The sequence below is a fragment of the Numenius arquata genome, chromosome 3, assembly GCF_964106895.1.
Source record: "Numenius arquata chromosome 3, bNumArq3.hap1.1, whole genome shotgun sequence".
NCBI classification, from domain to species: Eukaryota; Metazoa; Chordata; class Aves; order Charadriiformes; family Scolopacidae; genus Numenius; species Numenius arquata.
Genome location: NC_133578.1, coordinates 16482482 through 16503255, shown reverse-complemented (window position 1 = coordinate 16503255; position 20774 = coordinate 16482482). Strand labels below are relative to the sequence as shown.

The window sequence follows — 20774 nt, the reverse complement described above, 5'->3', positions numbered from 1 at the left end:
AAGGAGTAGAAGTTCACAAAAGGTATTTACTCAGTAGGTCTAGCAAAGCACGACTGAAGCCCTGTTGGGATGAAAGTGGTGGACCAACTGCAGTGTTACACAGTCAGGAGGTCCAGGCTCACTGAAGGGGAACAAGGGCAGGCAAGGAGCAGGGTGCGTATTTGGGCCAGGAGTGAAAACACTGAAAAGCAGTTGATTTATAGCTAAAAAATAACACCATACAGACTAAGGTAGCAGGAATTCAGGGGAAGTTCGGCCCATAAAGCGATCAGTGCAGTCATGGTTGGTTTTCTTCTGGTAAAGGCTCTGTCACTGCAATGTCTTCTGCAGTGGAGATACACAAAGCTCCTCACTCCACTGTCACCATCACTCCCTAACTGGAACAGCTGTCATGTGCAGCCACGCTGAATCCAAATTCTTGTGCAAATCCAAAACCACGTAAAAAGCTGCTACCACAGCACATTCAAAATTCTGTACAAACATTAACTAATTACCCATCCAGATGTTCCTGTGAGACAAGCTGGTCAATTGATTACTCCGATTTTCAAAGAGACAGGGCAGAGGTGAAGGCATTTACCCGAGTCCCATAATAGGTTGGTGCATTAAAGGCTGAAATCTGAAATTTCAGCTTGCTTTTTAAAATCGGGGGGTTGATTCACTTATAGACACCCTCCCCCCAAGAATGTAAATTTCTCATTTTGTGTTTGTAAAGATCCGGGGATAATTTGAAAAATCCCCTTTGTTGTATAAATTTAGGAGTATGGACAATCTGTGACAGCAACGAGTGGTACAAATATCCTTAAAACAAGTAAGAATGATATTTTGCTGCGGGATGAAAGGCAGCAGCAACCTCGCACCACCACTTGTGTAAGATTAACCACTTTTTACTCTACGGCACTCTGTAATTGCGATTACTAATGAAGACCGACATAGCCATTGGCCAGCGTCTCTAAGTAACGTTCCTCGCTTAGCTGTTTTTAAGTGTTAGTGACTTGCTGAGGAGCACAGCTCCTTTTCACCAGGCATCTCTCCCTCCATCCCACCTCCCTCCTTGCGATGCTTCCCAGCTTTTCCCCACCCTGCCTGACCCCTCTGGGCCGGGCTGCGGCGGGGTCCCCCGCCGCAGCCCGGCCCAGAGGGGTCAGGCAGGGTGGGGAAAAGCTGTCAAACACCTCCCCTGGATTCGTCTCCCCCCTCCTTGCCAGCAGCAGCATCCCACCCGCCCCCTCCTCCCGCAGCCGAGACGCCCGGCTGTGTCGCTGCTGCCATCTCCCGGGGCGACGCGCGGCCCCTTTAAGGCGGCGCGGAGGTTGCACTGTCCCTTTAAAAGGCGGCGGGCGGGAGGCGGTGGCCACCGGGGCCATCGCCTGCCCGCCGGGTTTTACCCCCCCTTTCCTGCCGACCCGGCTGTTCGCAGCCGCCCGTTAAAAAGAGGAGGCAAGATGGCCGAGCTGGGCAGCAAAGGGGTCACCGCCGGGAAGATCGCGAGTAACGTCCAGAAGAAGCTGACCCGAGCGCAGGAGAAGGTAAGGGGACAAGGGGAAGGGGGGGGGGGAGAGGGTGTGCTGCTGCCACCACCACCACCACCACCACCTCCCTGGGATGCGGGGGGCGATGCCGGGTACCGGGGGTGACACCCCTTCCCAAAGCAGAGATGTGTCTGGTGGTGGTAGCGGTGGTGATGGTGGTGGTGGTGGTGGCAGCTGCCTTCTCTGCCTGTGGATTTAGGGCCCCTTCGCATCCCGAGAATGCGAAATACCGCCTTTGCGAGCTGTAAGGGTTTTCCATCCGCCCGCACGCTCAGGATAAGCAGAAACATGGCATCGGATTCAGCTGGGAGAGGGGAGGGAGGAGAGAGCGCCGCACGTTTTGTTTTAAGTGTGTAGATGCTTATTGTTTCAGCAGGAGGAGACCGTCTTTCTGCCGTGTTCAGGTTGTGCTTTATGCGGCGGTTTGAAGAGCGGTACGGTATTTTGCGATAGCGCTACATACGTAACCTCAAAGACGGTGGGGAAAAGGAGGTGGGCACTTGCTTCCTTATCTTCTAACAGCACAGCTTGATCATCGCTGCATGCTTTTCTGACCTTGAGCTCCAGATTGTGGAATGGTGGTGAGGCAAAGACCATACTGTCTTTGAAGATCGTGCCGATGCCTTGCTGAGGGAGGGCTGTTTTTTGAATCCCGGGAGCCCTTTCGCTGCTCTCCACCCACCCCAGTGCCAGCCAAAGGTGCCAGGAATATGCAATGGATACTTTTCATGTTCATCTCTCTGGCATGCCGCAGCTGATGCCAGATGCCGGCTCTGTGTAGGGATTATCGGACGTTTTACGCAGGGACATTGATCAGCTGCTTTTATCTCAGGCACGCTCATCTTGGTTTTCAGTGATTTGCTGTGGGATGACATTGACTGAATAAGGACTGGTGCATCTTCGAGAGAGGGAGGGAGGGTGATCTGCCCACTGCTGCTCTTGTTCCCTGGGAGTTATCTTTAGCAGCTAGATTTAATCTAGGAGGTTTGGGATTGGATGCAGTGCTGGCCTGAGCCTCGTACCAACCGCTGACGCTGTTACAAAATGCTGCTGGGTCAGAATGGCAACCCAAACCTGTTGGGCCTAATGTTGCACATGCTGCTTCCACTGGTTTAAGCTCATTTACTGGGACTAGAAGCATGCTTTGAACTTGCCTGGCTGCTTGGGAAAAATAGCATATCCAGTATGGAACTGGCTGCAGCAACAAGGTCCCGGCTTCACTCTGTTCATGAGAGTGAGCATGGCCATATCTGTGGTTTTTCCCCCCACTGCAGTTCCAGGAGGGCATGGGACAGGGAATCTGTCTCCTGGTATCTGCTCTACCCCGAACTTATTGTAGATGCTAAATTCATTCTGTGTTAGCCACCAGATGGCAACCATATTAATAGTTAATATTAAGGTAGGTGGTGAAGGCTGAGCTCCTGGTCTGCTGATGAAGTTATTGTGTTTACTGGTGCAGCTTGGAGCCAAGTGTGGCCTGCCAGGCCCTTCCCCGACTTCTTATCTGAACACACACAGGTTCTTTTCCTAGGGAGAGAGTTTTCCATAAATTCCTCTCAACTGGTGATCCAATTCACTTCCTTACTTATTCCCTGATGGTGGTGGGGGATGTGGGAACAACAACAATTGAGTTTAGCTGTGTGTTGCAGGTAATTTGCAAGATCTGAAATCAGTTGTTTGTCTCTTTACACAGGAAAAAGCACAGCTCCATTTCCCTCTAAGCAGAAAAGGAAAACAAAACCCAAAGCACTTGCTTAATAAGTTTACACAAATTCTAGGCCCTTCAGCTGTTACTATCCTAAAGCAAATGAAATGACTTTGCTCTCTGGACTCTCAAAAAAGAAAAAATGGCATTGCTTGCTTCATTGTCTGACAAGTCTCTTCATACTGCTACGGCTTCATCTCTAGCAGTTCCTCTTTTGTGGAGTGTTAGGTGTTTTACCCTTGTCTCTAAGGGACAGATTTTTTCACTGAGGCCAGTGTGTGAATGTGAACTTTCAGCTCATGAGGAAAGATAGAGCTGAATACGAAGTGAAGAGGAAGGCAGCAGTGGTTATGGCCCTATACTGATGTTAGTCTTGTGGTATTTTGTTTTAAACTGTGTTACGTGATACTATGTGTAGCAGGAAGGGTAAACCACGTGCCTGGAGATAAGGACCAGGTGTTTAAAAAATATTATTAAAAAAAAAAAAAGGTAAGCAGAAGTGTGCAGAGGTAGATCTGGGTACACAACAGACCAAGCATTCAAAAATGTATTAGATTTTGGTGAAGGGATGCTGAGTGGTGTTGAACTTTCCTTTTTGAGGCGAGTATAATTTGAGGCTTAAACAAGCTGACAGTGTTCCTTTTACGTATCCTCTTTCGATTTGAATCTAGGATAAAAATTCTTCCCTTCAGAGTGGTATCTCTCTCCCAACTGGAGCCCTGAGGCTTTGACTTCAGCAATTTCCTCCATGGTGAATTTAAGCCTTGTGTTAAGCAAAGAATGATGTCTTTCTGTTCAATGCAGAATTTGCACTGAAACACTGTACACGTCCTTTTTTCCCCTTCTGAGATGGCTATTATGTAAAGTATGTAAGATATTCCTTCAGAAGTACTGTTTGTTTTGAGCCTTTCAGCAAACCTATTGGCTATTTTTGGAAGGCACTTTCTCAATTCCACAGGAAATATGGGGCAGAATGGTTGAGTGTACTGTTTGCAAATGGGCTGTGCACCCTTTTAACCTCTCTCTCTATTCAAAGGTAGCCTGGAGTACAATACTTGGCAATAATTTGCCCATTGTCTAGTGAAATATATCAAATAAGTTGATGCCTCTGTCCAGAGGAACCCAGCAGAGAGGACCCAAGCAACTTGCTAACTCGTATGTCATCCTTTGCAATGAACAATTAGGAGATTCAGGCTGGAAGTCATGCTTTGTTCATCCTGTAGTTAGCTGAAGGATTTTCAGACCAAGACGTTGAGGTCTGCCGAGGGAAGTTGTGGATGCCCCATCCCTGGAAGTGTTTAAGGCCAGGCTGGATGGGGCTTTGAGCAACCGGCTCTAGTGGGAGGTGTCCCTGCCCATGGCCGGGAGGTTGGAACTCAATGGTCTTTAAGGTCACTTCCAACTCTAACCATTGTATGATTCTATGATCTGAGCTTTTCATAATTCTAAACTTCTTAAAATTGAGTAAAATTGTAATGCCTCCAATGTCATGGTGTCTTGGAGAGAGCCTAGTGTTTGCAAGCTCTTTTAAACTTCACCAGTAAGGATTTGAAGTTTTTTTTCTTTATGTCTGTAATCTCAGTTAGATTTTATGTTTCTGCTGTGTGCTCAATTTTTATCATACACTTCTGAATTTTTTAAAAATCTCCCCAATTTCTACAGCTCTTATTTTGCTCAAAGAGTGTCCTGTTTCTGGATGTGTCAGTCTGCACATGCACAAACATTTCTGCTTTGAACAAATTAAAACAGTGTCTCAGCAACTTGATGCAGTCCTGGTGTGAGGGCGACTCCTCTGCCCGGGTCCAGGAGGGGGCTGAGTTTAGGGAGCAAGTGGATTGAGGTTTTGATGCTTGACTGGCAGTGAGGGTCCTTGTCACAGGATCAAGCTCTTTGCTTTCCTCCAGCAGGTTAGGCAGAGGTTCAGAGTGGAAAGAAGGTATTGGCTGCATGAGTGCCAACTGAGGATTTGAATTACATACAGATTAATAGGCATGTCTGAAGAGATGAATTGTAAAATTGACATTGGAAAGAGAGGTTTTTCTTCAGGAGCTTTTTTGTGTGGCGAGTAGAAAGGGATGAATTTATTCTTCCCTTTCTGGACTTCAACTGAGCATGGGAAGTTCCTGTCCTGTGGGAGTGGTGGTCTCTTGCTCTCCTTTCATTACAAAGCTGGGCAAAATTAGAAGTCTGTGTACTGTGACATGAACAGGCTTTCATATTTTTTTCATGTTTTTACTCTGAGGTACCAACAAACCAAGGTATCGCCTCTTCTCCCTTGCTGTCCCCAACCAAAGGGGAAGGCTTTGTTCCAGGACCTGTCAAAGTTCAGTTTGGACATCCAGACTCCTTTGCATTAGAGGATATCATTCAGGTCATAGACTCTGCCACTGACTTGCTGTGTTGCCATAAGATGTCACTTCTGCTTTCTGTTCTTGGCTTACTTTGTTTATCTCACCAGTGTTTACCCACATCTATGTTTGTAGAGTTTCTATGAGTAAAACTTGTGTCAGAGCAAAGTTCTGTTCTCCTCTGGCTGTGCAGTCTGAGGAGGCTGGGCTGTATTCCTGGGCTCACAGGGCCAGTATGACCATAGTTGTTGGTAGCCAGGCTTGCTGATGCTCATTCCCGGCTTGCTACAGTGCAAAAAAAGATTTCTATCCAGCCTGTAAACCAAAGGCTTTGTTAAAGAATTTGCAGCCCAACAAGGAGAAATAACCAAGGACGCTGACCCTAAAAAGGAAGTTGGAGGACTGCTTTTGGCAGACCATTGTGACCTGATGTTCCAATGCTTTTTCAAATTAATTTGTCTCATGTAACGATTGTAGCAGCACAGGCTGTGTCCAGAAAGGATCTTTTCCATTCCCAGAACATAAGGCTTTGTTTCTTTCCCCTTGTAATCCCTTGGTGGACATGAAGAGGCTGTGATTTGGGTGGAACAGGGTTTGCAGAAGGCATGGCTTGCATTTTGTGTTTGCCCTGATAAGACCTTTTTTCCCCTCGGTAAGACATGCTCCAATAGGTGGAGCACGGCAGGTGAGAACACCTGGAAGGAAATCTCAGCCCTGTTGAAGCAGGTGAGAGTCTGTACCAAAGAGCAGCACCCAAGAACCTTAAATCAAATTTCAACACAGCTGTCTTCAGGATTCATCTGTCAGAGGCTGCCTGATCTGCAGATGAGGAGGGAGGCTTTATCTAAAAAATGGCAGACGCAGAAAGCTCTCTTATTGAGAAGAAAGTATCACATCTACCTGCTTGGGAGGAGGGAAGTTCCTTATTGTTTTTTGTTTGGGATCCTTCTATATCTTCAAAGCTTCTATGGTTTTTGCTTGGCTTTGCCACCCAACTGTCCTACCCTATGCAATTTGCCTTGTTGTGCCAGTGAAATACAAACTGCCTGAAGAGCTATACGAGTTGTTCTCTTGCTGATCCAGCATGAAACTTCCTTTTTTTTTTTTTTTTTTTTTTTTTTTCCTTGGAGAACTCCCTAGAAGACACAAGGAAAGGGCTTCTTACTTTATTTCTGTTAGCTTGCTTTCTCAAGAAGGTGGCAGGTAGAGTCTCAGAGGTACTTTGTGCCTAAAGTTTGCTGGAAAACAGGCACTGCATAGAGGAGGGAGATGTGAATTAATGCCCCTAACGTACAGACAGATGATTCCAGTATGATCTCAGACTGTATTACTGGGTATCAGATAATCTGCGTGGGGCAGGGAGGAGGCGAAATAGGAAACCAGGCTCCACATGTTTCCTTGCCCATGGAATGGTTTGATTGGCAGGGTGCTTACAGTGCCCTGCTGAAGGTGCCCCTCTGTCTGGGTGTTGGTGACAGATTTCTTTTGAGAAGCAGAATCTCACAGCTGGATGATTTTTCTGATTGGAAAATGCCCAGACCTGTTCCTGGTCATTTATCTTCCCTGTAATTTTGAGTCTTACAGCCAGTCCCCTTCAGTGCAGCTCTTGTGAGATCAGGTCCATAGAGTAGGATCTGGAAGATCTCTTTTTGATGAAGGCTTTTGGTGAGGCCTGAGGCAGGATAGAGTTAGCGTCACAGAACTCGTGTCTCAGGGGCAAGGGTGCCATCAAACCTGTCTGTCCTCTCCCTCCATCGTGCATGCTGATTGTTAAGCAAGGTTTTGTGTTTCCAGGCACAAATGTGTTTTTTGCAACATCACAAATGCTCTTGGCATGTGACTAGCAAACGACATGGTCTAGCCAAGCCATTCAGGAAAGCTGTCTGCAGCCTGAGGTGTTCAGCGTCTGCCCAGACTGCGGTCATTGGGAATAATGCAAGTTTTCCTTTGTTTCTGAGTCTTTGGACAGAGACACAAGACCCTATTGCTTGGGACAAAAAGCTCTGGTTTTAGAAATTTTGGTATGATGAGAGGGTATCTCAGGTTGACAGGTATTAGAGTGGCTATTTTTTGCCACTGTTGTGATGGTGACCAGATACCTGAGCTGCCCACTGTGTGAGTTCTGCAACTTTGCAAGGATCATCTTACAGTCCTGTCTGTCTACCTGTACATGCAGGGATCAGACTCTTCCCAGAAGTGCTGTAATGGCAACTTGACATTAGCATGAAGATAGGCTGGATTTGCCCAAGCAGAGCAGACCTGTAGCCCTGTTTTCTTCAACTTGCCACAGCCCAGCGTGCAGGGCTCCCAAAGTGGGCTGGCAAAGCCAGGGTCTGCAGACCAGCTGCTTCTGCTGTGGGGTATGACTCTATTAATGTTGACCCAAGAGACTGTGCATTCTCCACCCCAGAGCAATGAGATGGGAACAGATACGAAATCGGAATAAAGCCTCCTCCGAGAGCTGCTGGCAGGTGGAATAGAGCATCAAGGTCCATTTTGACGTCAGCCTGTGTTTTAGCCTTCTCTTGAGGGACTGTGTATTTGTTTTTTTCCAACACCTGCAATATTGAATGCATAAGTGCCAGCAAACCTGTACCATTCTGACAGCCATACCACTGAGCTAAAAGGGGGCATCTCTCACAGGAAGCTGTTGGAAGAGAAAAGAAAGTAATTTACATTGTCTTGCTGGTTAAAATCAGTTTTAAATAATGTATTAGTTGACTATTTAATACTGTCCTGACAGGAGTGAGGAACCCCTGCAGAATCACCCGAACTGTTGGCAGTGGTGCAAAGGTGGATAAGTTTGGCAGGTGTTTTTTCAGCAGGTGTGTGCAAGTGAGTGATGGACCTCAGACAGTTCAGGTTTCCCTTAGAACATCTCCTGGCTTTGCCTAGCCTTCAAAGCTTCTTGATCTTCACAAAGCTGGCAAGTACTGCAGGGGAGGTCCTGTTCCTTGTTCCTAGAGAAAAACTGGAAATAGCAAATTTTTAGCAGAAAATAGGATTGATGAATCTTTTTTTTGTTTGTTTTAGGTTACACTTTTATTGTGCTAGCTTGCTTACAGTTTTGTTTCCTTGCTGCTACTCAGAAAGTACCTCTCTTTAGATTTGTAGTTCTGTGGTCTGAAGGAACAGCCCTAGCAAATAGGATTAGTTGTTTAATTAATCATCCCCGCATTCAGGAAGGGTTTGGACACTAGTTATATTTTGAGGAAGACTTGGAAGCCAGAGCTTGGGGCATTACACAGACCTAGTCAGAGGTCTCACATGAAGCAGCTTTATGAATTGAGGAATAGGTGCTGTGTTTGCTCAGACTTCTGCAACTACATATATATAACACAGATTTTTCTACTACTTAAAGCTGTCCTGGAGTAAACTTTGCTCAGAGCCGTGGCTGGCAGGTTAAAGTTTTTGAAAGTGAGCATTTCTAGAGGGGCACAGTTAGGAGAGTCATAAAAGCCAGACAGTGTTGCCTTTCTTTTTGTCACTTTCTTTAGAAGAAAGAAGTCGTCTGGGTGGCAGTTTGTTCTTAATATAGGCTGCCAGGCAGCCTGGAAAGTGCAAACTTTACCAGTAAGGAGGAAAGCGGAATTTAACCACAACTAATCCCTGTGTGAAAACCACCAGTGGCATTTAATCTCTTGATGATACACGTGTATCAAAGTCTGAATTACTGTCCTCTCTGCAAGGATTTGACATGCAGATTCAGAAAGCTGGTAACCTGTTCTGAAATTGTTGATTTTTTTTGGTAATTCTTCACTGATCATGTTTGGTTTCACTGAATTTCAAGTAGGTTTAGAACTTTTTGTTAAACTTGCATTAAAAGCCATGCTATTTTCTCAGTTCTTTTCAAAGTTACCTTTTCAGGAGGGAGATTAGAGGCTGATGTAGCTGAAGTACAAACATTTTTCACTGGGCAATTGCTAACACTCTGCTTTGAAACTGTGTTAGACAGAACTGCAATGCTTGTTTGCCAGCAGGGACGGAAAGGGAACTTCAATCAAACAGAAACTACAGTGTTTGAAAACACAACTAAAAGTGTTTACTTTTATTTTTTTACTTCATGCTACTTGGCTTGGTTGCATATTTTATCAGGACAGAAACAATAATGCATGACTTAACCAACTCAGAGCTGAGTTTGAAGGTATTTGCAGAGTGAATAAGCAATTATCTCCCATTGGATTTATTTGGTGCCAGTGACAGACACTGACATACACTGAGTAAGATATAAAGACTGACTTTTGAAGAAAATGTAGATCACTGCATCTTTTTCCTTTACAGGGGTGCTGGTTCTTTAGCTCTCTAGTACTGTTGTAGGTAATGTTACCCATTCCTGTACGTTACAGTAAGTCTTTTGATCCTACCAGCTCCAGCAGTCTGAGTGTGGAAGGACTAACCTTATTTTCATTCCTGCTTCCTCAGCCATTGTGGGGGGGAAAAAAGGGCGAAAACTTGAGGGGAAAAATAGTACACTTTAAAAATGCAGGGAATTCCTTTCTCGGAATTCGAATGCTCAGTTCATTAATTTTGATTTTTCAGGCAGCTGAGTGGTGTCTTGGGGAGATACTTTTCTCCCTTTCCATCTGTGGGTGGAACATGACCCCTCTGCTCCAAATGTTGATTCTGACATGAGAGACCAAAAAGAAGATTGAGTTATTGTGGTAGGGGACAGTGTATTTCAGAGGTTTCTTTGAAAATGTATTTTGGAAAAATTCTGGTGAGAGGGGTGACCTATGTTCTACGAGAGAAACTGTGATCCGGAAAAGCTTAAATTCATTCAGATGAGAAATATACTTGGGTTTTGCACTGAAACACTCCTTAAGGTATAGATTCCTCAGTGGAAGAGTGAAATGACTGTTCTTCTGTGTATTGAAGTGACTTCTACAATAGGAGAATACCAGAGATTTCTATCTTTTCAGTTTGTTTAGGCTGAACGGCCCTTGTGAAAAGCCAAGCCTAACTGTGAGTTAATAAGCTGGAGCCATTGAAAGAAAGTACTCACTCTGATAATGTTTCCCTCATCATGCATACAGACTATGATTATTTGTTGGTATCTGCAGCATGATTATATTATGTATTGCCAAAAAAGGCCATTCCCTATCCTGAAACAATTCCAATGTAAATATTGGACAATCTCAGACTATTAAGACACTTCTGGTTTGTTTCAGTAAAATTCTGTATTCCAAAAGACTTAACAGTTTTCAGATATTTTTGCAGAGGTTTGGTAAGGATGTTTTTGTAGGCAAGGGTGCAAGGGTATTTTTGAACATCAAAATTTTTATGAAAATACATAAGCTGAAGAAAATAGAAAAGAGATTGGCTTTCTTTGGAGAGGAAGGGCACCTGTATGTGCCGAGCTGGGAGGTCAGAGAAAGTCAGAGGGGTGACAAGATCTGTTGATTGTGGAGCCCTGTAGTGATATGCTACATCCAATTGCTCATGGTCTAGGACTTGTCTGTGAATGGGCAGTTGCTAGATTAGAACTTTTTGCCAAGCTGGAGGCTTTTGCTCTCTATTCCCTGACCGTTGATGAACATAAATAATTTGGGGAGGAAGTGTGCATTATTAGGGCCAAATGCCCTTACGATGAGGCTGTGGGTACAGTAGGTTGCAAGAGCTGTGTTGCCATGCTGGGTGAAGGTGATTGACTTAGAGCTGGGGTGTTTTTAGCTGGAATGTCTTCTAAGCTGTCAGTCCTAAGTCTCCAGGCCTTAATTTTTGAGGAGGCTCTTTGTGGAGTGCACGGTGCTGCTTTTCCTCTCCAAGGACAGTATGGCCCAGATTCTCAGTAAGTACTCCGGCAAAGAAGCTTGTGGGCTCATACCCATTCACAGCAGGAGAACTTGGCCCATCAAGCCCAGTTCTCAAATTTGCTGTTACTCTTCCTTCAGCTCTTCTGGAGTAGAGTCAGTCCTCTCAGGAGGAAAGGAAAAAGGGCTGTAAAGCTGCTTGGGAAGAACCAACAAGAACTGATCATCTGTGTTGCTCTGTATGTTCCCACTTTGATGGGACAAGCCATGCTCTGTAACCCAGCCTGGCCATGGAGGGCACCGTTCCTAAACCTTTCCCCCATCTCTGATCCCTTGTGGCTATCGCCCTCTGACTCAGGGAGTCCCAACAGCTGCTCCAAATGTCTGTGTCTTTCTCTTCACCCCATCAGGCATATTAGATGTTCCAGATTGGTCCTGCATTTGAGAAACTCCCATCCTTGTTCACTAAGGTGGTTGTGAACCCGTACAGGAGCTTCCCTAGCCTCTTAAGGGCTCTGTATCCAGCCTGTCCTTTCTGGAGTCCCTCTCACATTGTTCTGCCTTATAAGAGCTCCTCTGCCCCTCTCCCTCCTAGCACACACCTGCTCCTTTATCTCTTTCTCCAGCTCAGGCATGACCCCAAATGCCTTTTGTGTTTTTTCCTGATTTGGTTGCTTCATTTTGCATTAGGGCCTGCATAAAAATAAAAATACTTCTTGCAAATGTATCAGTGTTTAAAATGAGTGTTGCAGGGGAGGAGGTGGAGGACTTGAGAAGGGGGATTTGTGCAAACAGCACTATTTATGCTATCGATTCCTCTTACTAGTGTTACTGTTGGCTATAGATAGGGTTTAATTAAGCTATGTTAAATGCCTACCCAAGTAATAGACATTGATGTTGCTGAAGTCCTGTTGCCTGGAATGTTACATTGATGCCAGAAGAATTAAGCGATGCCATTTGGCCTTATTAACTACAGAGCTACGATGTAGCTACTACCCAGCACCACAGTTGTGCCCGGTTTTTTTGGTCTCTGATGTGGTATCTGTTTAAGGCTGGGACAGACAGAAAGTAGGGTGGAAATTTACCTGCTTTCTTGGAGACTGTTTGATGTTTCCTACTGCTTTATTTTCAGGGTGTTGATATGTAGATATTCTCCCCAGTCTCTGGTTTGCTGAAAAGCAGGAACTGTGAGGAATTCAGTGGTTTTACCTGCCTGCTTTGAATAAGAACAAACCAAATGGGGGGAAAAAAAATTGCCCAGAACATTATGAATTAGACATACAACTGCATCTGGCCAAGATGGCTTGGTAGCACAAGCACACCCAACAGCCAGAGACGCTCTGTCTCTCGGGTGGCTATATGATAGAGTGATAGACGTGTGCAGCTCGTTCGCCCCAGGCTCTACAAACCAAGACTGAATGGACAAGATGAGCCTAATGGAGCCTGTGTGTCTTCTGGTGAAGCTGTGAGTTTTCAGCACTTGTGGTATCAGGCCATCTGCTTAAGGTTTCAAGGTTGAAGCATTCAAAATCTGAAAACTCTGGCTTAAGCTCTTAAGACTCTTAATCTCCCACACTTCTCAAGGTAGGTGCCTGTCTCTGTCTCTGGGCTTGTTCTGGTGGAAAAAGTCACCGCTTCCAAACGGTTAGCCCTCTGCCCTGTTTCCTGCCCTACGCACCTGCTGCTGGAGCACTTTGTGTGAGTCTCCATCCACTTGCCTCTAGATAAAATCTTGTCTTTGTCAGACCAATGGTTTGTACTGACCCAGCCACTTCGACTGGGGCAGCAGTTTCATGGCGCTCTTAAACCTCACCTGCCACCGAGACGTGTCATCTCCAGCTGCTTCTTTTCTCCTCCTTTCTGCATGCTGCTGCCCCATTACCTTCTCTCCGGTTGTGCTGCTTCACCTGTTTTTCTTTCAAGCCTGTCCTCACAAACAGGTGCATTTGATAATAAGTTCTGGATGGGGGGACTAGAGGGGCAGCAACAAGCACAGGGAGAGGGGAAAGACCAGCAGTCCAAGGCGTTCAAGAGAGGATCTGCCCTGAGGTAAAGGTAGGGTGGAAATAAGCCCAAGTTTGACCTGATGCAAGAACTGCTGAATCAATAGGACCATGGGGCAATGGGGTGGTGGCTGGGCTGGGGCCTCTTTCCCAGCTCCGCTTGACTAGACCCATAACTAACACCTGACTTCTTAATTTTACATTCTCTTTCCGTTATATTCTGGCTCTCTGAACCTCCTGACTGAAAGATATAAAATAGATGAGGAAAAAATTGAAAGTGAAGTCTAAATTACATTTGCTAGGGTTTGTTTTTATTCTCAGGAGCTTGGGTGGTAAAAAAGCAGGACATTTCCATGTTCTTCTTAAAGATCAATAGGGGCCTGAAGAGTAAAGGGTAGGAAAGGGAGATATCCATGCTTTCATTTTAACTGTTAAAACCTATCAAGCGAAGGAAAAGATAAATAAATAAAAACCAACATGTTTTCCTAATAAACATTCACAAAGCAAGGCAAGCTCATGCATTTACAGAAGGGGGAAAAAAAAAAGTCCACTTAATAACACAGTGAGTTAGACCTGGAGGGAAGATGACGTATCAGTCGAATGTTTGGGGATGGGAACACAAATATATGTAAGGAATTACAAAGCAAGAAATAATTATTGTTTCAGTTTATTGTATACTGTTGGTTATAGCTGAGAACCAACCCTTGAATTTATGCCAAGGTACAAGCTTAGTGCCTGGGTGGTACCTGTCGTAGAGGGCAGGCATAATGCAAAATTGTCTGAAGAAATGAGAGAGAGGCATAGGCGTAACATAACAAGACTGAATCAGTTAACGCAGCAGGAGCCTTTGAAAGGAACCTGGGGTTTGAAGGTGCTTGGATGGCGTAGGGGTAGACAGACACTGAACCGCACCGCATACAAGTATGTGAATGTAGCACAGTGTGACTGCGGAGACCAAACTATCATGTCATGTCAGTGAGAAGAGAAATTGCTTTTCTGGACGGTCTGTCACAGCATCACTCCTGCCTTATCGTGACTTAATTTGGACTTGGATATTGCTAGAAGCTAAACCGCAAAAAATGGGAGCGGGAGGGAGAGGGAGAAAGAACCTAAAAATATTGAGAACAGTCAAGGGGCTAAAATCTTCAGATACCAAATCCTGGAATGTCAGGATTTGGGTCAGTGCTATATGCACATTGGGTGCCCCAGCCAGTTCACCAGCTCAAGACTTGTTCCTCTTCTAAGCGCCCTCTGTGGGAGAGGAAATGGTTGGTTTGAGCCTGTAGTTAAGAGCACCTTTCTGCTTAACCGGTCTGCCATGTGCAAAGGTGATGAGAGATAATACTTGTAAAACATCCGGAGAACTGAGGATTTATTCGTGTTTTTTATAAGCATGCTGTAGAATTGCCTTGAGGAAAATAGGTCTTGCATCCTGGAGATGTACTGTGTATTTTCCTAAACTGCCAGCATGGCTCTTTTCTTGTGGAAAGCAGGCCTCCTACAAGCTGGTATTAGAAATATAGAGGGTGCGTTAATTTTCTCTTGCAACAACAAATGCAGATTCTTAACCTAGATCTTTGCTTCTACTCAAATTTTATTGATCAAACAACTAATATTTACCTTTTTCCATGGCTGGCTTTTTTTTTTTTTTTTTTTTCCTGTGGTGTTGGGCCAGTCTTCCGCTTGTACTGGCCTTTTTGTTGTGTGAGAGAAGTTTTGAAGAGGTTCGTGCTACGTCTCAGTCATTTCTGAAAGTCACTTGAGGGATTTTTATCTGTGTTTAAGTAACCACAACCTTAATGTTAGTGCCCTGCCTTAACAAGTAAGGTTTTCCTATCACCCCCATTTCATTTTGTTTTGGTTTGTTTATAACATAAGGGGCAGCAAAAATCAATTGTTTCTGATTGAAACCTGATGAAAAAAACCACCTTTGTCTTCACCCTTAATTGCCAGGCTCCTGCCTGAATTCATGGTAAATCTGGGAGCTGGGGCTGGCAGGCACCGGTGAAAAGCTCCCCCCTTCCAGCCTGTTCATGCGCCTGGTAAACTGACTGCGACTTACTGCACATAAAGGGGAATGAGGAGTGAGGCTACGGCTGCACAGATTAATGAAATCTAACTGATTCTGGGACAAAAGAGAAAGCAAAATGATGCTGCGGTTCCTTGCCACTTTAAATTAATTTCGTGGTATTCGATTGGTGCTGACAGCAGCTTTTCTTTTCTGCTGGTTCATGCTGGGCCTATGTAGTTTCTCCTGCAATAGGTGCCAAAGCCTTTTTTTCAGTTTCTGCTCAAAGGTGAGTGCTACCAGGGAGCAGTGAATGTTCAGAAAAGCAGTCTGTTGTCATGGTAAAGAGTCTGAGTGGCTTCTCCTTCATTATCCCAATGTATTGACTTTGACCTCTGCAGTACAGTATGGATGCAAATGACCTGCACAACTTACCAGGGAAGGAGGAGAAAATGATGCTGCTAGCACTTCTCAAAATTATTTTCTTCCATATGGGGATAAGTGATTCATCCAAAGTCACTCTTAAATTAGGTGAGAAGATGCCCAAGATGGTTGGGGGAGGGAACACTTCAATTCAAGACTGCAGTAAGTTGCTATTCAGCCAGGTATCCCTTGGTATGCCAGGAAACTCAGCGAAAGTGCTTTCCTGCAGTGCTCACATCCTCTTCTGGGGAGCTGACTCCATAAATGGACTATTTGGAGGCTCTGGAGTGTAATATTCCCAATTACATTACCTGCGGGGTCACCATGCCCTCTAAGGCAGCTGGCAGCCAGAGAGTGGCTTTGTCCTGTCATAGCTATATGCTTAAAGAGCATTATTCTGATTATCCAGGAGGGTGGATTAATGGGAGTTGATGGATAATTGGAGGAAGAGAGAGGTGCTTGGGAGGTCAATTTGAGTTGGCAGACTTGTTATGCAGAACAGCGCAGTCTGCTTGTGAAAAAGTCAACCAACAAAACTGCTCTGGAGGAACTGTCCTGCCTTGGAAGAGCTTGAGGAGGCAGGTAGCAAGGTGCTTGCATGAGAAATTGGGTCATTAAAATTGACACTAGTGAGTTGTGGTTGTGTTTGAGGTACTCAGTGAAGTATTCTGGAATAAAATGTGGAGAAAAAAAAAAAAAAAATCCTTCTGTCCCTCCAGATCTTGGCATCTCAATTTAGCTTTAAAACCTCTGTGTTTTCAAGTTCCAGCCCTCTCCCGTGGTGTTAGAGGAGCAGAGTCCTACCTGGTGGGATCATAAACGGGAGTCAGTCAGATGTTGCACGGTGGGCAGGGTTGGTGAGGAGTTTCCCATCTCTGTGGTGGACAGAGGAGGCCGTGTGGCAGAAGGGAGTGAAGGAATGACCTGGCCATCAGGAAACCTTTTGGTGTCCAGTGGCTGACTGAGAACAGCAGTGTGTTGGGAGTTGTACAAGCTGTTTGAGGAAGGGAGTGGAAATGTTCCCCTGGTGACAGGAGAAGATCTGATTGTGTAGAAGCAACAAATGTCTTTTAGGGAGCTGAACAGGATCCGGCTGTGCTCTGGGTAATGAAGAATGGGATAGACTGAGGGCTGCAGCAGCGATTCCAGGGGAAGGAGGAAATGAGACTTTCTGCAGGGGAAGTGACACTAGTGCCAGTCCTTACCTAAAAAAGTGCTACTTTAGAAGGACAGGAAAGAAAGGGATTGCCGAAGAAATCCCAAGAGAGTGATGGTCTGCCTTGTCTTTCTGGAGTATGTGGTTGTAGGGACTGAGTCCTGCCCTTGAACAGGCTCTTAACACCACTGCTGACCTTGGCAGGGGCTGCATGTGCAATGCTAACCCTCTCTGTCCTCAAAGCCCTGGAGACACAGACACATGTGCCCCCTGGTCCAGTGAAGTAACAGTAACACAAGTTGATTTCCTGGGTGAGTTAAAGTTTCACCATCATGAATGGGGCTGTGAATGAAAACCAGGATGGGACAGTGGAGTGGCAGGCCTTGGAAATAGAGTCCTTGAGAGCCTGCAGTACCTGCTTGCCAGCCTCCAGTGATGGGCAGCAGGAGGCAAAGGGACAGCTGATGGCTCTGTTGAGGGACACACCCTGCAGCACATTCCTCAAGCTTAGGGATGGCACAGGTCCGAAACCAGTCATGCTGTAGATGTGGAAGGGTATAAAAAGCATTGATGGATATTTTTAGCCAGAATGAGTAGGGGCAAGGGTTGAAGGGGACAGAGAAAGGGGACAGAACAAAAGGGAATGGCTTCAAGCTCCAACAGGGTAGGTTTAGACTGGACATTAGGAAAGAATTTTTCACAGAAAGAGTGGTTGGGCATTGGAATAGGCTGCCCAGGGAGGTGGTTGAGTCACCATCCCTGGATGTGTTTAAGAGCCGTTTAGATGTGGTGTTGGGGGATATGGTATAGGGGAGAACTTTGTAGAGTAGGGTAGATGGTTGGACTCGATGATCCCAAGGGTCGCTTCTAACCTAGACGATCCTATGATTCTATGAAAATTAGCTATTCCTATGTTTTCAGTCTCCCAGTATTGAGGAACCAGGTGTCCTTTTCAAGGGATGACTAATTCCTTGTTTCATAGAGTGGAGAATGAAAAGCAAAGCATTTTTTTGCCTCATCAGATGAAACAAGTCCTTGTTTTTAGAGGTGAATTTGTCATGCTTGGAATGTGCTGCCTTCGGAGCTTCCTTCTCTGTTCCCCCTTGAGCTGTTAGTGGATCTGTGGCACGTGTCTTTTTAATGTAAACCTCACCTCCTTCGCACATTGTAAAATCAGACTTGACTAATGTCCCTATTTCTTTAAATTTAAAAACAACAAAAAAAAAAGCTGCAGTGAGTGAACCCTGTTCAGGCAGAGTGTATTGTTCAGTTGCTCTGGTTTGTTATCGTAGGGTTGCTTATCAGAGCTGGGCTCTGAGTATTTACCTAAGCTCTTCCTGCTCTTTTCCCATTCTGCCCCCTGCCCCAAGATCTTTTCTGTGGTGAAGCAGCTGGAGAAGATACATGAAGGGGAAACCTGGGGTCTGAGAGATGTGGAGACTCTTTTAAGGAGTCTCTGGATGATAAAGACTAAAAGATGGAAAAGAGTGTGTATGGTAATAAATTCTTCTTTCATTTCTTCCCCCCTCCCCAGCCACCTTCCTTAATTTTATGACTGCAGTTAACCCTTTGATGATATTTTTAATCATAGAATATTGTCCACAGTGGTAATAGTAGCTCTTCTACTAATGCCATGTGCATGTACTAACCTAGATAGATTATTTTTTTTTTAAAACTTTTTTTTTTTAGTCTGTTATCCTGAAGCTGTGGCCAGGATAAGCAGGGATGTTAACAAGTGGCTGGAAACATGAGGAAGGTGTATGAAAACAGAATCTGTTTTTGTAGTGACAAGCTGAAAGATGAAAATTCATGTATAATGCTTTCTGTTGCCTTTGCTGTCTGGCTGTAGTGCTTCCTTACTAAAATTCCTTGATCTGCTTTCTGTTTGTTGCGATCATTCCCTCTAGTGTTTCTTCTAGCTGTCAGTCAGGGATGGCTTGGATTGATTTTTGCCATTTGTGTAAAGAAGGAAAATGTGCAAGTCGGGATATCCTCTGCTGAAGTCAGCTGTGGCTGCTCTTGCAGGGGGGAGAAGAGGAGGAGGAGATGATGTGAGATCAGTCAGTTCCCTTGTCCTTGTGCTTTGTCCATGAGACACACTGGTCTGATAAAACTCATTTCTTTGGGCTTTAGAACTAGTTCTAGCTAGTAACACATGGATGGCAGAAAGTGAGAGGTTTGGAGAAACTGTTGTGTATTTGCCTGTGTTAGTGTATCCTGGGACTAATATCTATGCATCCTGGATGCTTCAATCCTGTCTGTCTCAAGCAGTAAATCTCACTTTGTCTGAGAATTACCATATGGGAATGTTCTTTTCAGTCCTTTAGACTGTCTTTCACTGCGCACTGGTGTCCTTGCTTTTCTCAGGCACACAGGGTCTCCTCCTTCTGACTCAGCCTATGCAAAGCTGACTCAAGGTTGCAAAAGTAAACAAGAGGTTTTTCATCCTGCCTTCACCATCACTCAGATCTTGAAACCTGGAAGGCTCAGAGAGGCAGCAGCACAATCAACATTTTTGTCTCCTCCAGCAGTAGCTGGGCTTGCCTATGTGTCAGAAATCTTATCTTGCAAGTGTGTACTGGTAACACAATGGTCTTGGCAATGGTAAGGAACAATGTTCAGGAGTTGTGAAATGGTGCACTTGATTTTTATCATGCTCCCTCAGGGGCTATGTGAGAATACTAGCCCCACTAGGATAGAAAGAAAAGGTAATGATATGGAAAGGCGTCATGATTTGTACAAAACCAAACAGCATCTGTGATAAAGGCAGTTTTTCAGTGCAGCTTTTCCTGGTTTTGAGTGGAACTCTGACAATTCCTCCATTCCTTGTGTAATAAAGGTTAAAGTTTAGTACTGACCTACATGTCATTTAGGATTGCTTCGTACCACTGTGGCAAACTCCTTGTATAGCCACGGGCAAGTTACTTTTCTCTAGAGGTCTCATTCTGACATCTGCAAATGAAAAAGAGGAAGCGATTCTGTGTTGTGGTGGAAAAAAAAAACCCAACCTTTGAATACATGCAACAAGCCATTGCACATAGCCTGCTCGTCTCCTGACAGCGCTGTTATCATGCGGATAAGACTGTCCTGCTCTCTGTAGCAGAAATCCATGAGGCTTGTGTTTTCTGTGGTGGTGAAGATTGGTAGACAGACTGCCTGCTTTCAGCAATCATCTTTGGCTTTTTTATGTCCCTGCTCTGGAGTCCGAGATGAGAAATAGTGTTTTGTTTTGTGCTTGCAGTGCATTGGGGCAGTACCAGTGCTTTTGTGTGATGCACTTGTTTGTTTTGATACAGAAGAAGGTTCTGTGTTTGTTTCGGAGGAAGATGTCCTAGCATTTCACGCACACTGGCAGGTGCACATGGAAGAATAGCTGCAGGTGGATGCTTGTGCTTCGCAAGATATTGGCGATCAGCTCTGATGATGCATGCATTTGTCTCCTTTTGTCTGCTTAGCAAAGAACCTAACTTCTTGATGGCATCAGCTGCACATCATTAAAGTTCCTCCTTCCAATCACATCTTCCTTTCAATCCCACACAGTAATCTCCAGCCATCATCGAAATCGGCAGAAAGCCAAGTGCTTAACAGCCTGGATGCCCTTATCAGGCAGCTACCTAGAAGAAGGGCTTTCCCCACAGAGATCCAGGGGAAGCCCAGTCATGTCGCTGTGCTCCCAGCTCCTTTATGTTGTTGGAAAAAGTGCCCCTGCTTTGACTATATTTTCCTGCTCTTGGAAAAACTTAGGCTGTCACATACAACAACTCCGTCTTTGGATTTTCTCTCCTCTAATTCTAAACCATCCAAAACACAGGCAACCCTTCCTCTTCCCAGCTAAGACCTCTTTTTCAGGAT

The 20774-nt window shown here is 45.1% G+C and overlaps 1 protein-coding gene across 10 annotated transcripts in view; it reads left to right on the top strand.

Annotated features, from left to right (window-relative positions):
• The first annotated feature begins 1359 nt into the window (after positions 1-1359).
• Positions 1360-20774, top strand: part of BIN1 (bridging integrator 1) — a 97390-nt gene continuing 77975 nt past the window's right edge. For 9 of the 10 annotated variants that reach the window (XM_074145592.1, XM_074145598.1, XM_074145596.1 and 6 more), the window contains exon 1: positions 1416-1526. In XM_074145592.1, coding sequence (XP_074001693.1) covers positions 1443-1526 — 84 coding nt within the window. In that variant the 5' untranslated portion in view covers positions 1416-1442. Of the gene's footprint in view, positions 1527-20774 lie in introns of all 10 variants that reach the window. The other variant, XM_074145593.1, reaches the window with a different exon arrangement.